Here is a 17,392-nt window from a genome sequence, read left to right as displayed (position 1 = left end):
GTTGTTTGGTTTTTTTCATTGCAACATCTTCAAATGTTAGTTTTATTGGTACATTACTGGGAGACAAAAATGGTATGTACCATTTTCATTTATTTTATGAAGATATCATACTGTAGATAGTCACTTAATGGATTCCCTTTATTCCAGATGAGATTGTGATCATACCTATGAAATTGTGGGGTGGCCTCTTGCCTTGCTTCTGCAGACACTTGTGAAAGGAACTGATAAATATTCAAGTACAATTACACAAAAATTCAGATGTCAGTGCACACATACATCACAACACACACATACAAGCACTCACTAGGTTTTAGATTCATAGAAACATAGTTTCTGCTGATGGATAAACAATAAATTAATTGGTTTTGTTTTAGAACTCTTTCTGTTTTTCTCCTCCAAGTGTCATTGCCTTTTATTAAAAAACAACAAGCACCCCAGAAGATGCTACCCGAAGTGATGAACAAATATTCTAAGAAAACGTAAATTTTCATAAAAATAAAATTTTAACATTCAGTTCACTGCTCACAATTTCAGTTCACAATACCATCAAAAATTCCAGCAACATTTTCTCATAAAATTGCCATTGCTTTGCCTTCTCAATTTTTTTTTTTTCAGGGCTATTTCCCAGAGACAGTTGGGGTGTTTGGTTGGTTTTGTTTTATTTCAACTAACAAAAGAAATAATTTACTACATGGGGCTCCAAGAGGCCACTGTAGAATATTTGTTTGAGAGAAGCAAGTCCAACATGACACTTTCCATCTTAGAAAAAAGTCCAGATACACAGGACTTGCTGGGCAACAGTATCTCCCCCAGCCCAAAGCATGCAGGGTATAGCAAGGAGAAAGAAAACACTAATGAATTAGGCCAAAATAGTAGAGGAGGAAGCACGATGGTTTTCATTCTCTCAATTTCATTTTGGGAGCTGTTCAGCTTATCATTCCAGCAAAGGAGGAATGAGCACCAACCCTTTTGTGGTTCAGACATGGGAAGGAGTGGTCAAGTGGCAATATGTAATAAAATTAAACTTCTTCCTTTCTGCTAGAGGTGCTGCTGTTCGGTTCCTTCTGGAATAGATTTGGCTCAAGAAACACATCAGGCTGCTGGTGGTTGTTTCTAAAGTAAAAGTTTTGTAAGGTTTGGTGATAAAAGATGTGGGAAAAGTTCTCAGCTTAGAGCTGTGCACAGATTAGCTCCTCTCTCCCCACCTGCTTGCTTCTCTGTCACTGCAGAAACCAAAATCCAGGCAGAAATGTGCTGGTTTGCACAGACAGGAATGCTGGGGTTTTTATTGGTAAGGGGTCTTCAGTGAAGTATGCAGTTAATCTATCAGCTCCCCCGGTCTCAAGGGGGCTGGTGGAACTTGTACAGTGATGAGAAGTGCTGGTCTTTCCCACACCAACACCTTCAGCTTCCAAATTTGCATCTGAATTTATTAATCTTTTGCAGACTCTGGTACAGAGTCCAGAGCACTTTTTAAAAATTATTTTGTACCAACACATTTTTTACCACTCTATATAGGAGATCTAGGATTTTCTCCTAAAAACTTATGTTGCTTGTATGTGAGAAGATTTTTATAGCTCTTACCACAGTCTTCATCAATGTCTCTATACTGAAGCAGACCTAAATCAGGATGCCATTGTAAATGTTGGTGGATTAGAAAGGTTACATTTTTAAAAATTTCTTTGATATGTATTCTTTGATCAAGTCATGAGACCTGGACCTTTAATGGGGATATAAAAAATAAAAAGGATGTCTGTGTGGGCTGACTGAAGCACAGGCTCTGTGCCTTTCTTGTCCTCTGTGGAGTAAGGTGAGTGGGTGAATGATTAGACACGGTCATTTCATTGCACACGAATTTCTCATGATTCTCCCCAAACCAGCCTCTGGGAAAGAAGCTGACAAGCAGCCACTGTCCAGGGCTTCAAGGAAGGAAACACCATGCTGAGAGCTTTTCCCATCAGATCTCTTATTCTTGGGAGCCTAGGTTGCCTGTCATGTGAAAAGGGGAGATTTCCTCAAACCCTGATGTTTGATTACTCTGTCAATGCCCTTGAAGGACTCACGTGAACAGGTTACAGAATAACTCTTTATTAATGAAATTGTGACAGGTCAAGGTTCAAGGATTGCTGTGATAGTATCTGACTGAAAAAACCATATTCAAAGCAACATGTAATTCAAAGCAACACAGTGACAAGCTTCAGTCCTAACAAAACATAACTTGAGAAAATCATTCTGTGCACATGGAATACGGATCTTGCCCAACAGGTGTCCCTGTGGGGGAGAAGACAGGTTCACCCCGTCAACTGACCCCAGAAGTTACTCTGGAGACTTCCCTGACATCTTCCCATTCTTAACTTACTTTTGTACTATTTCTTTATATTTAGATGGAACTTGAGTGACTTCAGCCACACTCCTTACTCACTGAAGGGTGGTCGTGCCTTGGAGGTGGGTATCTCAGTACAGTACGTAAGATAACCTTGGGATGGGGACGTGTATCAGTCCAAGGAGAGGGATTTTGCCATGGGTGCTCATTCAAGAGCTTCTTCCTTTATCTCCCTTGTTTCTCGGGTGCTAGGCAGCTTTTCAGCTGGGAAGTACCACCGAGTTCCCTCTTCTGCAAAGGTTTGGACAGAACCTGGCTGTGGTCTCCACTCTGCTCCATCCTCCATTTAGTCCCGATTGTGTTGTGTGTGGGAGGTCGGATACACTCACCACACTCCATCCAGGGAGTAGCAACTGTATTTTTCTGTATGACTTCTGCACCGCTACCTTTTTTCTCTCAGTCACCTTCCCACAGTGCCCTCACTGACAGTACTCTCTGCAGGCACTCGACAACTTTTTTAGTCCAGCTGGCAGGACACCATGGCTGTAAGGATTGCAGGAAGTCTCTAAAGCCCTCCTAAGGGTCTGACATTTCTCTCTTTCCCTTCAGAAATTTTCAGGAACTGCAACACAACGTGTAGGAATGCAATGCTTACTTGACACCATGGATTTTCAGAAGCCTAGAGAGGTAATTCTCAGTTTTGGAACAGCAGAATGGCAGTGCTTTTCCATTTTTGTCTGCTGTGCATTTGGCTGTGATGAATTACTCTAGAGAAGGACAAGGATGTCAACTTTGTCCCACTATTTAATAGGAAGAATTAGGAAAGTGATGAACAGAATCTTTTTTTGATCTCTTGTATTGAAATAATGACTAATGAATTATGTGGTGAAGCCAAGGCTTCTTCTTTGAAGGTAAAAGATGTTAGACCTTGCAGCCATAAAAGAGGATATAGCTGCTTTCCTGCAGCTATTAGGTTTTGTATTCTTTTGGTTTTGTGAATATATTCAAAAGGAAATGGAAAAAAACCTATCTCTAAGGAAACAAAGATCTTCCTTCCTATTGGGAAAGGAGTCAGCAATGATGATAAATTCCTTGCCAAGTGAGTAATTTCTTCACTTGAAAGACTTCAAAGCTTTAAAAATTACTTTTTATACTACAGAGCTTCGATATGAAATTGCATGGCTTCTTAATGGTCAGTGCTGATCTCACCCTTGGCCGGAAATGATACACAGAATGAAGGCAGGGAAAGGAGTAGTTTTGAATGAGGTGCTGCAATACTAGATCTTCCCAGAATAGCTCTAAGAGTACCCTTAATTGTATTGCACACTGACAGAAGAGAGAAGCAAGTGTTTAGGACTGCTCAATGCTTCCAGTGTTAGTTGTCATGTAATTTTCAGGCTAAGTAAATATATATAGGAAAAATGCAGGAAAACTAAACTACAGTTTTAGTTTGACAGTCATATGTTGTCTGAAAACATGCCTGAAAATAACAGGACTAAAAATAGGACCATCACGTAGCATTTATTTAAGAAGAAAGTAAAGTGAGAGCTTTTTTATAGCACTACTCATGAAGTAGTGCTATACTGCTCCAGCCCCACTGTGGCTGTCTCCTTAGCTCTCACATTCTTTATTTTGAGAAGTTGTTATGAAGACATTAATGCTGTGCAAATGTCAGAACATGAACTGACACAAGTGTCATGAAAGTGCACTGCATTCTCTTTTTTGAATATATGATGATGTGAGATGCTCATCATCAGCCCACCAGTTTTTCTAGCCTCTCTGTCTTTCCAAATGTTACATATTAATCTTAGCTTAATGCTCTGGGTCCTCAAACACCTCAGAACTACATGAAGTGACACAGGACTGTGTTTGTTCGGAGCACCAATTCCTTTTGAAGGCTTTGGACCATCAGCCTTAGTTCAGGTCAATGGTTCAGCCTCTTATATGGTCACAAAGCAAAAACCCCATTTCATGTTGAATCTCCCCAAGTACCATGGAAACCACTTTGTGGAATAAAACCCAACCAAAATCTACACAACATTCAGCCTGTTAAAGCTAAGCAATCCCCTCCCCTTGTATCCTTTGAGGTCAGTGTCTTGAGACCTAAGCAGAGAGAGGAGCCCATGGGAGCTCCTGACAGAGGGGACGACTGTGACAACTTCACAGGAGTGGAATATTCTGAAATTCTTCAGAAGCTTCCAACTGCTCAAGCAAGGCTGAATTTCAGCCTGGCTAGCTTAAAGAAAAATTAACAATTCACCTTGATCAGAACTAGAGTCCAATTTATTTTATACGGAGAAACTTCCTTTTCAGGAAATTTTTTTGAAGGAGACTTTTTAAAAAGTACTTCAACCCAATCTTACACAAATTGGTTCCTTACCAGCTGTATAAATTTACAATAAATACAGCATGGCAGGAAATAAAATCAAACAGTAAGCATGTGATGTGAGCAGCCATAAAGGTGACCTGGTTAAAAGGGACAAAGTACTCAAACAGGAGAAGTCTGCCAAAATTCTGAGAGAGAAATTGCCAGCTAGCCTGGGAGCTGTGAGCCTGGGGACCAGAAGCATTCTTGAGAAGAACAGCCAGCATCTCTGAAGTGCATCTGGGTACCAGGGACATGCTGAGATACCCTTAGAAAGTGCAAGCCCAAGGAACTGTAATAGTAACATCATCTGAAAAGCTCAAAGAATAGTCTGGAAAACGGGGATAACATCCTGAGAAAGAATGTATTGATAACTTCCACTGGCTGTTTCAACTGCAAGAGCAGGACCAGTCCCAAAATAGGATAGAAATCATAATCTGTTGGATGTCCCAGGTGAAAAATAGGAAGTAACTGCATCCATTGGCTGCTTGAAGTGGTGGTGTCCTGTACCCTCTTATGTATCTACAACAGAGAAATTGCTTTCTATCCAAATCAGCTTCTCTTTCTCTTCCGGCACTGCACATCCTTGCCCCTTTCCTACACAGGTCTGTAAGACCCTGGACTATTGTTGGGGAAGCCTTGGTGACTCCAGACTCTGTGACATGGATTGTATCTGAAAGATACAACCTGTTGCTCTACTGTTCCCTCACGGAGCCCAAGTCTGGGACTGTCTTACCCTCCTATCTCTGGGCTGGCTGGGCCCCTTCTGAGAGCTAAAAAGCTTGGTGTCTAATCTGTACATGTAATTAACCTGTCCTAAATGTGTCTGCTGTTATATTACTGCCAAGTTTGCTTCAGTACTAACAACTTAGTTGTAACCTGTAACATATATATATATATATATGCACACACACGTAACTATCCATTAATTGCTACTACTATTGGGTGCTGGTACAACTGATTGCTGCTATAAATTTATTGTTGCTGTATCATTGCTGCAGATACTACTTTGTAATAGCTATATATATATATATATATATATATATATATATATATATATTTGCTTTCTTATAGGTGTACTTGCTAATGGTGAGTTGTGTGGTGTGTGTGGTAATCTGTAATAAAGTAAAGAAAATTAGAGGCTAAAGCCTCCATGCCCTGTATATTGCGAAATCCTACGAGCCCATGGTCAAGGTCTTTAAATACCCACAGGCCAGTGCCACCGCATCACAACTTTAGTCACTCAACCCCAACTCATGCGCAGGATGCAAAGCAGCCAGGAAAGAATAAGGAACAACACGCACAGAATTCTCTAATATCAAAATATAGCAATTTATTCAAGACACTGAATATGATCTGTTGATTCTCTCCTTAAAACAAATGAGCTACAATACACAAGGTGAATTTGAAGAAAGTGTGGGTGGGGGAGAAACAAAATAAGGGTTGATGTTGTTTCAACAGAACCTGGGAAATGCTTAAATGAGAACCAAGTCTGGCTGCAAGTCTGACACAGACAATAAAAACTGCAGAAGCCAGAATTCAGAATTTCAGTGAGTGGCTGAAAGAACATTTCTGCAATTGACAAAGAACCACATCTTTTAAAAAGGCAGTAAGAGGAAAAAAAAAGGAGGAAAAATTAAAAAGGGAAAAAGAAAAAGAAACCCAAAAACAAAGCAGACCCTTACATTTGACAAAGTGCACTTCACTTGGCTCTAAAATTAGCTATTTTTTTCTTTTTTTTTTTTTAAACAAATTAAAAGGAAATTTCTAAGATGTAGCATGGGGTTAATGTGTGTATAACCCTGTAAGTCAGGCCCTTTATTGCCCCATAAGGGACCCAGTGTTTTCTACATAAAAGATTCAGTATCCTTCTAACCCACAGAGTATAGTGGTTTTTCAGAAACTGGGTTTTTTTCACTTCCAGGCCAGTTCCAGACAGCCAGCAATAATAAAAATCCAGCAAGTCTCTGGGTCGTTTCTCAATCCTGTTTGGTCACTTAGGTTTTTCCATTTCTCTTCTGTTACAAAGAACTATAAACAAAATTCTAAGAAGAAATCTTAGGAAGTCCCCTGGGCTGTTGCTTTGCGCAGTTCTGCTGCAGGGGAGTCGTGGAGAGGCTCCGCCAGCTCGGGAATGCGCTGCTGCTGGAGGGGAGGGAAAGTTCCTAGGAGCACAGTGCTGCAGATCTAGGCTGAGACATCCACCTTGAACTACAGCCTCGAAAAGCCTCTCCCCCCACTGTCCATGTCCCGAAGAAACCACATCCTAAGGCTAAGATTAACCTTTGCAACTATACCTTCTGTCTTCCTTAATAGCTCTCATTTTAGCTGTGGAGGGGAAGAAAAGTGAATTTTCTTAGCTCCTCACATACATTGCTTGTAACTCAGGTGGTCCATATAAAAAATTTTCTGGAGCAGCAGCCTCTCTCACACATGAGCTTTGCAAACCAACTGATATTCAAATGTTGTTTCTCTTGGCTTCTTACCTCCATGTAGGAAAGCAGAGAGAAAGTGCTGTTCTGACAAATTAAAAAAATGGAAAAAAAAGGAAAAGGAACAGGCGTCACGGACACTGCCCTGTTATCTACAGTAGCTATCCTGGGAACAACTATGAAACACAGGCTGTGGAGCCAGCCAGTCATGCAGCATTGAGCAAATTAATCTCTTCAAATCCTGAGGTCTGGCCTATTCAGGTGTCACTCAAGGGACAGAGGCAAGGCCAGAGCCCCATCAGTGCTGCTCTCCCACAGACCAGCAACTTCTGCTTGTTATTCTCAGAAATGCCACCAAAAAGCAGCGTAGGAATTTAACTGTTTACATGCAGTGACTGCAATCAAATTATTGTCCAAACCGTGCTTTATAAAACCACATTACGCCTTTGTATTCAAGACTCTCGTTGAGCAAGTCCTCTCTTCTTTTAAAAAGTAGTGACTTTAAATTGGCAGGTACATGTGGTTATCTATACAAGAGTGCAAAACTGCCACATGGTGATCTACAGCCATGCTCTTGGTGCAGAAAACTAAAACCAATGCATAAAAGCATCTAACACCAAAAATAATCCTTGATATTGCCTGGCATTCAATTATTTGAGATAAATTACAAACAAGCCTAACTATCACTAATAACCAAAATCCCACATAACTGTTTTCACCTCAGGACTAAGTAATACTTTTAGCAATTACTTCTTTCCATTCTTTTCTCCTTTCCAAAGGTATATCTTTAAGAAATGCAGCTGAAGCTGGCAGTGGCTAGTTTCACTGGCAGGACTAAGATCCCCTACAGATGCAAGCATAACGAGAAGAAAACTCCCAATAAAAGATAGTCTTCAGATTCCATGATGATGCCCTGGGGCTCAGCAGGTCTCACACCACCAGTTCAGCCTGAGGGCTCTGGATTTGCTCAGATCAAATCAAACCTTCAGCAGCTGTGGTCAAACCAAGGGTAAGATGCCATGTTACAGAGACTTTGGGCAGGAAGGTTCTAGATCTGTTAAGAGGTCTGTGGCCTGTTTTCTCTCTCCTACAGATCCTAGCCTAGGCTGTGGGCTAGAGAAGACACCTGTGTGACCTGGCCAGTTCTGAGGATCTAAGTAATGTCTGACACCACCCCAAGGCTGCCTTATAGTTTACAGCACTTCCAGTAAACTCTGCCTATATGTCCTTCTTTGCATTCACCATTTCCTTAATTAGAGTAATGCAGTCTTCAGTTGGCATCTGTGCAGGTGTCAGGGTTGCAGTAAGGAAATCTTGTCCAAAGTGGATAGGTGGTGCTTGGCAACTCTCCATGGTCATTCTGGTCATTTCACCCCCTGCAACTTTATAGTGGTTTACATGTTGAGATAGAACTTATATATCCTTTATGATGTCATCACCTAATGAATTCAAGGTTGGCTCCTAAGCACCACACTGAGGACACCCTCGAGGCTAAACCTGTCTTGGAGGCAGACAGTGAGCCTCCAAGTGCAGACCCAGAGCTTTCCTTGCAGGATGCAGCACATGCATGGCTGAGGGTGACAGCAGCACCACCCGCCGCAATGGCACAGCCGCCTTCTTGGTGTGTGTGGTCCATGGATGGACAGGAGCTTGGCAAGAGTCCATTCTTCAACAGTGACAGTGGCAGTCAACATATTTCAGTTCAACTGGTCTCATTAAGTCAGTGGTAAAACCCCAGTGACTTACTGGAATAATGAATAGTGGAAGACAGCACTGCTCAGCAAGGCCACAGGTGGCCAAACCTGTGTTCTGTCAAAATCTGAATTATCTTTAGAGGAAAGCAGATACACAAGCATTTTCTCCTGGTTACTGAAAACAAACAAAAATATGGACTAGAGAAAATGAATGCTATATTCATAGTCTCAGGCTTCTGAATCTCTTTGAATAAGTTTACATCATCAAACAGCCAAAAAAAAAAAGAAATGAGACTATGTAAATAGCTGGCTGCTGGAAAAGGACCTTAGTAAAGGACTGGTATTTTTTGTATCAAACACCATTTTTTCTTACAGCACTTTCTGAGAGAGGAGAGAAAAAGGATACTGCGCCTTTCATGTTCCCTGGACTCTGTGTCATTCTTTTTGCTTGAATTACACAACTGGTCTATTTTGTGGCCATTTTAGGCTTTTAAAACTGTTTAACATAAAAAATATTTTTTTTCCAAAAATACACTGGGTTCTTTCTGTTAAAAGTCATCTTTCTCCTGTAAAAATCTTCCCCAGCACTGCATTCTTATATAAAGCACTTATTACACAATTTGCTGAAAGTGCCCTTGAGACGCTAAGATCTGAAGCATGGAGGATTTTTTTTTCTTTTAAAGTGAGAGAAAGAAACGAAAAGGAAGATATAGAAGAGAGGAGAAGCAGTCTGTCAAAAATTTTCATTGTCATGTCCACCTGGCTGCATCTACTATGGGCATACAGGGAAAAGAGAAAAAAAAAAAGGGGGCAAAAAGAAAGAGGAGAAAAAAAAGGAAGGAAAAGTTGGGAGTGGAAGGGAGAAATAAAAGCAAAACAAAAGTTTCACCCTAAGCCTGGGATCCTCCAGGCTGTAATATTCCAGCTGATAGAAAAACCACTGAACAAAAAAAGTAGTCTAGAAAATAGAAAGTGTTGTGATTACAAAGTTGAGCATTTCATCAGTACAAACTGGTCTTTGAACGTCCTTTGGGAGAGCAACTGTAGTGTCCAAATTGGAAGGAAAAAATACAACACCGCATGGAGGAGGATTTTTTTCCCTTTTGGTTTATCACAGCATTTTTCTTTTTTTTTTCCTTTTTTTTTTTTTTCCTTTTTATTAATTTTTTTTGGCACAGCTTTTTTTTCCCCAGCCATCAGAGTAAGTTCTCAGATGCAAACCAAACAGTGCAATGCCTAGCTGGTGGCTTCATGCTTCCAAGGCTGAATGTTCCAGGTGGAAACCATTCCCTCCCCCTCTGAAGTGACTGCGTTTTTACTCCTTGATGAAGGTTACGGACAAAATACAAGTCACCTGTGGCCAGGGAGAGTTGGTTTCATGGTACACTCTAACTTCGTTCAAGTTTGTACAGTTCTGGAGCTGTTAAGAATAGTTTTGAAGAGTGCTTCTCCCCACACATTCACTGCTGGTCCATTTGAAATTTCTTCTAAAACATTTCACTTTTACTTCCGCAGATCTAGAACACAAACCTGCAGAGAGAAGACCCCGCATTAAGAACAGTTTGTGAAGGTGGTGTGGAAATCCCATTCATACACCTTGTGCACAGGGGGCCAGCCAGCTGGATGTTACACTCCCCAGCTTCAAATCAGCCTGTCTCAAGTACTGGTTTACAGGCACACAAGTAAAGGAACAAACTGAAATGGGAGAAAGCCCAAGTGAAACCCATAGATTTAACATTTAGCTGGGCTTTCATTGGTTTACAAACAAACATTTTGGTGGTACATCCCATAAGATTATGGGATCTATTCAGTTGCCTGAATATCACATCCACTTCCACTTCTGAAATATATCCAAAACAGATGCAGGCTTGGCAGGCATGACAGTGGACATGTGCCCATTTGGAGCAGCTGTTGCCAGCCAGGCATGGCACCATCTGAGATGGCACAACTAAGCTCAAACAACTGAATCATGTCATAGGTGTTCTCTTTGTTGAGAGTTGAAAAATACTGCTCCAAAGTAGTTATGTCAGCCAGCCGTGTGTGTCCTTCACAAGATGATCATGCTACAATTGAATTTTTTTAGAAGTAACATTAACAGCAAAAAAATAGTAAGGAATAATCAGTATCTCCACAGCAGTATTTCTCCCTTACCACATGACAAAATCTTTGGGCATCATGCTGAAAAATTCCTCCTTTAGCTATCCCTATTTAAGGGAATAGGAATATTCTTCTGTGGAATCAAACTCAGCCCCAGGATAACTTTGTTACAGAATTGACTGCTATGATCTGATCTTCATTAAAAATTGACAGATAATGATAGAAACACCACCACTGTTGTTCTTGTCAAATATGTATTTAAAAGTCATTCTCATCTTCAGCAGTATTCACCTGTTCCACAAGCATTCTTCATTTCCAACAGGAATACCACCTCCTAGTATTCAAAACCTTTCAAAGCAGGAGCGTTTTTAAGACACTACACAGAGCTACTTATTTATGTCTTGAGCTGCCTCTGCCTTTGGCTCTGTCCCCAAGAGGCAAATACAGCATCCTGTTTTTTGTTGATGCTCCCCTGAAAAGAAATCTCCACCCAACCTTTGCAGTGTTTGATGATCCTTACCGATCCATCTGATGCGCTTGCTCCCACTTTGTCTCCTCTAGCATTCCAGCAGACTTCAAAGATGCCCCCGGTGCCTCTGTAGCTATGTACTAGAGTTCCGCTCTACAAAGCAAAACAGCACGCAGACGTTGGATACAGAAGTTCCCCTTCTTTTTCTGTCATGTGGCACTACATTAAAAGGGGGAGCTATTCAGGTCACCCAGCTATGGCCATCTCCATACAGTGATGGAAACTGGTTAGGAAACAGGTCTTTGATAATGAAGAGTAACAGGCTCCTCCAGAAACAATAGGACGCTCAAGACATCTGTTTTTGTCAACTTTGTAACAGTAAAGGCCTGGGGAATCAGGCTGATGTGCTCCTCTTTAAAGTTTACTGCTAATTCAGGAGGCATCAGTATCCAGAACTACATCTGTGGCACTATGATGTTCCACTTTTCTCCAGAATATCACCAGTCCCCTGTATCTCCTCTTCACAAAGTCTAAGCCAGGAGCATCAGACTCACAGCTGAACTCACTTTGTAACTAAATAAAAGTATCCCTAACTTAGAAGAATCAATCCACACCTTTGCTTTAAAAGCTGATGACCCAAAGCAATGTACCTATTTTCATGCACGGTACGTGTTTTAGCATACAAAGCAGACCGAGCAGAACTGTTCTGGGTGGTCACCTCACTGCACCTGAGTGACTCACCTGCCATGGATTTGTGCCAGCCAATACAATCAGGTTCACCCTGGCAGGCAGGTCATGCATGACCTAGGTACATACATTTTCCACTTAAGCTTTTGCTATTAATGTGTCATTTAAACCAGATGTGCTTCACATGAGGCAAAACAGTACCTGAGTATTCCATATATGGACACATTTGTCAAAGGACCCACTGGCTAGATATTTTCCATCAGGACTAAAAGCTACACTGTAGACAGGCTCTTGATGCTTTGTTAATGTATGGATGCAGACTCCTCGGTCAACGTCCCACAGCCGAACAGTGGAATCAAACGAAGCACTGCAAGAAGCATTCAAACACAAGAATGTTGTAATTTGGGTGTTAATCAATTTGCAGTGTGATACTGTAAATTTTATAAGAGAATACCACAGGATTTTTTTCCCTTGGCTAAGCAACACATAATGTTTCAAACAGAAAAGCTAATATATACCACAGCCCTTATGTTTTTTATCTTAAGAACTACAGCTGTAGAACTGAATTCTTGTATGAAGACCCTTAGGGCCTATCTGGATGTGCTGAATGTAGCCCTAAGAAGGCCAAGCCCTTTTGAGATTCTACCTCTGGTTATTCAGGAAGGTCAAGTAAATATTGTCATTAATAGGATAAATGGTTTCAGAGAGAGCTTATTCATGGTGGATTCACATTGTTTAATGAATTAGCATTTTGTAATTCTCTAGAACTGATTCTTTTCACTTTGTTTCAGTGATGCTTTTTGCTGCATTCCATTTAAATCCCAAACTGTGGGCTTAGAGAAAGGCAAAGGAAATAATTTGCATTAAAAAAATATTAAAAGAATAACTCCAAGAAAGTGCAGTTCTTCCATGTCCACTCCCAGACTAAGGAGTAAAATAAACCAGTTTCAGTACAACTCCTCCCCAAACTGCACACCCCATGAGCTGATCAGATAATCTCACAGTACTACCATCAACTGAAACTCTACAAGTAAATATATTTCCTAAGCTCAAAGAAGAATTTTGCACAGATTTTCAAGTGGAATTTTAAAGACTATCCAAACTTTTCTCTGTTAGCTAAGAAGGCTACAAAAATCATCTGTATCTGCCCAGGTGAGTTGCACGACCCCAGTTAGAAACCATTACTGCCTGAAGGGGTGCCACCAGCCTCAGGATTTTCTCTCCTAACACCCTGATGCTGGATGTGAAAGTGCAATGCCAAATTTAAAACCATTTTGTCAAAGCAGCTGAAAAGTTAAATATCACATGATTCAATTTTCTTTCTTTTTTCCCTTTCCTTTTTCAAATATGAATCCTTTCCCTTTGTATCCATCCCCCTGAGTTACATACACAGATACTTTTTAGTGGAATTGTCTGCAGGAAGACTGATGGCAAAGTGATAGTAGGGTTACATGTCAGAAAGATGATCCTTCTTCTTGGCAGGCAAGAAAAAGAGGTGTATTTTTTACCTTGCTAACATGATGTTGGAGTTTGGGTTGCTGGTGCCTGGTCCTGTAGGGCTCCATTTGATAGTATAAATCTCTTTGCTGTGAGCCTGAAGATCATGTACACAGGTATCTTGCTTCATACTCCAAATCTAAGTCAGAGAAATAATGAAGGGGGAAAACAGCAACATTATTAATCTCTTCTCAGCTGCGTTATTTCAGTTCTGTGTTATTCTTACCATTTGTTTATTTGAGATCTCGACTCACCTGAATACACATAATTTATTAATGCAGCAATTTGGCACATATATTAAAATAACTCCAATAGGGGAAAAAGTTACATATTTAATAGCATTTATTCAATAGATAAGAACTAAAGAATTTCTGTACCTCCCAGAGCCAGTAAATATTTTCATACAGAAGTGTAAGTTAATCTATTTGAAGAAGTTTAACTTGAATTTTATTCACACATTGCAACAGCAGTCATTTTAAAGAATGAGAAGAAAATTACAGCCTTGGCCTTCGCAGGGCTACTTAGAACACAGCAATTTTCTCTTATGCTAGTAAAATTTTCCATTTCCTCCTGAACTCCATTTGTCTTCCTCATGTTTTTAACAGTACAGAAGGTGGAAGACAGTCAGCTGTTTCTGCAGTGTTACATGACCAAATACTTCAGTGTGAGATGAAGAGTAGGCACAATATAGATGACAGGTAATTTAGTACCCCTTTTCTTCAGCTAACTGAAAAAATAAGATGAAGGAATTCACAGCAGGGAAAATAACTCAAATTTAGTCAGTCAGTTTCAGAGAGATACCAAAAATGTAGTAACGATTTAACTCAGTTGTTGTAAGTCTGCACCATGAGAGGAATTATGTGCTCTTATGCTGAATTCCCATCAGTGTACCTGAGACTGCTTTTGGAAATGCTACAAAAAGCTCAGCCATGTTCTATGGCTGACAGGCAGCATGTTCCAAGAAGTTACAGGAAAAGATCATGAATTCCAAAAATAGAGAAGAAAAAGAAGTTGGAGAGGAATGATTTATAAAGGAAAAGGAAGAAGAATAATTGCCTTAATTTGGAGCACTTGAAGTCTCCATCACTGAAGGTTTTTATAAACACATGAGGCCAGGGATAGCAAACCACTATCCCTTGTGCCAAATTCAGTGGTCAGGAATTTGAACTGAGCCATGGTGGTTTTTAAAACACAGCCTGCAACTGGGCACCAAAAAGATGTGCTACCACTGGGTCAGGATGTTTAAGCAGAGCAAGAATAGTTACGCAATACTGCTTTGTGGCAGTGTGACAGACAAGGTGCTCCCTTTTGGCCCTGTTTTCTGTAAATTTCCAGCTCTGTCACTAGTCTGCAAGAGCACATCTGGAATCCAGAATGATGAAAAGCGCAGTGGGTATGTGGCAGAGTCAGAGCAGAAGGCAGTCTATGAAGAGGAAATATTCATAACGCTGACATTCACTTAACTCCTATCTGCAAATTCCGCTGCTGTCTCAGTGTCATGCTAGAAATGTCCCACGCTTCAGCTGTGTCAATCAGCAGTGCAAAGAGATCTGAATCTTAATTAACACAATCACAGTGCTAGGAAATTATTACTGGTACAATTCTATCCACAAAACCAAGTATTTCCTGGGATATTTACTTTCTTCGAGGAACCAGCATAAACCAACAATCCAGCAGGATGGCTTTGCTGTAACAACATACAGCTACTGCTACACAGACATAGCCTTGATTTGATGTGGCTGGAAAAGTAAAATGAGAAAGGCTTTTGGGCTGCTGAAATTCTATATTATCTATATGTAAATGATGACTTTTCTGTGACAGTGGCATATCAGTCATGTAACACTTATTTGGATAGGATGCCTCAATTTCCCCAGGGTTTGCTTCCCTGTGTTCAATCTTTCAGATTTGGTTTAGGAAATATGGGACAAAATGGAAACTACTGCTCATGCAGAGTTTGAAGAGATACAGTACTATCATTCTGGAAAAGACTGAAAAAGAGACATAATTTTTTGTCCTTACTTTTTGAACAGCAGGAATGGAAATTATTTTACCTTTAATGTCATGTCATCAGAGCAAGATGCTAGTAGCATGCCAGATGGGTCCCATTTGATTGCATTCACTTCGTTCTGAAATCAAGAGTGATTTTATTAAGCAAATATTCCAGTTACTGCATTGTACTGGGCCCTCAACAGAGGGCACTCAAGGTTTGTGCATGGAACAAGTTCATCCACAAATTACAGTGCTGGGTGCTTTTAGAGGTGAACAAAAGCAGTGCTGCCACCCCAACACGCTTTTTAAGTGGCATTTTGGAGTGGAACCATCCTGTGCTTGTGAAAATCCACACAAACAATCTTCTGATGTGTGTTCTGGCACAAAGTTTCTCCTATCCTCTCTTCATATCCTAGGATTTAAATAAACCCTTAAACCAGACAGATTGCTGATACAGCATTAGCTTCTTTTTAAAATGGAGGCATTTCTTTAATTAATGTTCTGTAGACTCAGAGAGATGAATTTTCAACAGAAAATACTGATCCTGGTGGGATGTAAAGTTTTGTGGACTTGGTAATTCTTCATATCATAGCTCTACAACAATGCTGGTCTCTCTAAAGAGAGGTTTATGTGTAAATGAATTCCATGATGGAAAATTAAACAGTTTAGGATGCTCTCTCTATCAGTCTTTCTAGCACTTTGTACTTAACTAAGCCTAGTGTATCCCCTTGGTAATGAGTAAGTTTGCCATGCTTTTCCAGGGTTATAGATAAGGAGAAAAAAAGCACTTCATAAAAAGGGAAAGACTGTTGTCTTAAAAATATAAATTGGCTCAGGGTCTCAGTGAAAACAATCCTAAAAATATTTAAATTTTGCTTTATATATTTCACATGTTATAGTAATAATTAAAAGCAAGTATAGATATATTTGAAGTGAAAATTTGGATCATGTACAAAATGGTGCGTTTCATATAATCATAAAAAGCACCAGTCTGTTGTTAGGAACGTACAACCTGTCATGAAATATCAGTTTAACCACAGACTAAGATAAAAGTCTCCAAATCCACAGTGTTTCTTCAACGAGGAGATAGCAAGTTCTGGGAGCTAACATCTAAATTATGGGTCAGTATATGATAGCAGATTTTCTCACAAATGAAACATAAAAAAAGTAACCTTTGACAGTCATTAAATACCACCAAGAAAAGAGCAGGGAAATGCATCTTAAATATATCTTATTAGATTCTAAATCTATGTCTAAATTGATTCTAAAACGGAACAATGGCTGGAAGCAAACTGTTCTCTCCTTATTCACAACTCTCATTTAGTAAAGGAAATTAAGCCAGCAAAAAACAGAATCTTATTTATGAATGTGCCTTTAGTCTGCAGCTCATGCTACATAGAAACACACTCACTGTTTAAGTCAGAGGTTTTGCCTCCCACAGTGATTTACAACATTTATCCTTTCTCACAGGCAGTGAATCACTCCCAAGGAATATGTTTTTAGGGAAACAACAGGGTGTAACACCTTTGCTGCTAGAACATACCCTGCAAACACATCATCTGCCATCATTACAACACATTGCTGTGACTTTATCACTAACATTTTGGACTTGTTAAACTTACTGTGTGTCCTTGAAAGGTTTTAACGGGACGATCACAGCCAAGTCTGCATACATGAATGCACATGTCAGTACTGCAGGAGGCAAAAGTAGTGTTGTTCTGCCAGTCTACATCCAGAGCAGGAGCTGTGAATACAAACAACAGAAGGAACATCAGGGATCGTGACAAAGAAACAGTTATCCCAAATAATCTTCCTCCTATCACCTATCTGGATGAAACA

The 17,392-nt window shown here is 40.1% G+C and overlaps 1 protein-coding gene across 6 annotated transcripts in view; it reads right to left on the bottom strand.

Annotated features, from left to right (window-relative positions):
* Positions 1-5,996: 5,996 nt before the first annotated feature.
* The window catches only part of TBL1X (transducin beta like 1 X-linked), a 193,041-nt gene continuing 181,645 nt past the window's right edge, over positions 5,997-17,392 (bottom strand). For all 6 annotated transcript variants that reach the window (XM_048328913.1, XM_048328885.1, XM_048328877.1 and 3 more), the window contains 6 exons: positions 17,176-17,297; positions 15,616-15,690; positions 13,576-13,703; positions 12,269-12,434; positions 11,432-11,533; positions 5,997-10,344 (listed from right to left, as the gene is read on the bottom strand). In XM_048328913.1, coding sequence (XP_048184870.1) covers positions 10,318-10,344; positions 11,432-11,533; positions 12,269-12,434; positions 13,576-13,703; positions 15,616-15,690; positions 17,176-17,297 — 620 coding nt within the window. In that variant the 3' untranslated portion in view covers positions 5,997-10,317. The remainder of the gene's footprint in view (positions 10,345-11,431; positions 11,534-12,268; positions 12,435-13,575; positions 13,704-15,615; positions 15,691-17,175; positions 17,298-17,392) is intronic.

This window comes from Corvus hawaiiensis, chromosome 2 (assembly GCF_020740725.1).
Source record: "Corvus hawaiiensis isolate bCorHaw1 chromosome 2, bCorHaw1.pri.cur, whole genome shotgun sequence".
Classification (NCBI taxonomy): Eukaryota; Metazoa; Chordata; class Aves; order Passeriformes; family Corvidae; genus Corvus; species Corvus hawaiiensis.
The sequence above is the reverse complement of the archived record's forward strand: the minus strand, read 5'-3'. Positions and strand labels throughout refer to the sequence as shown.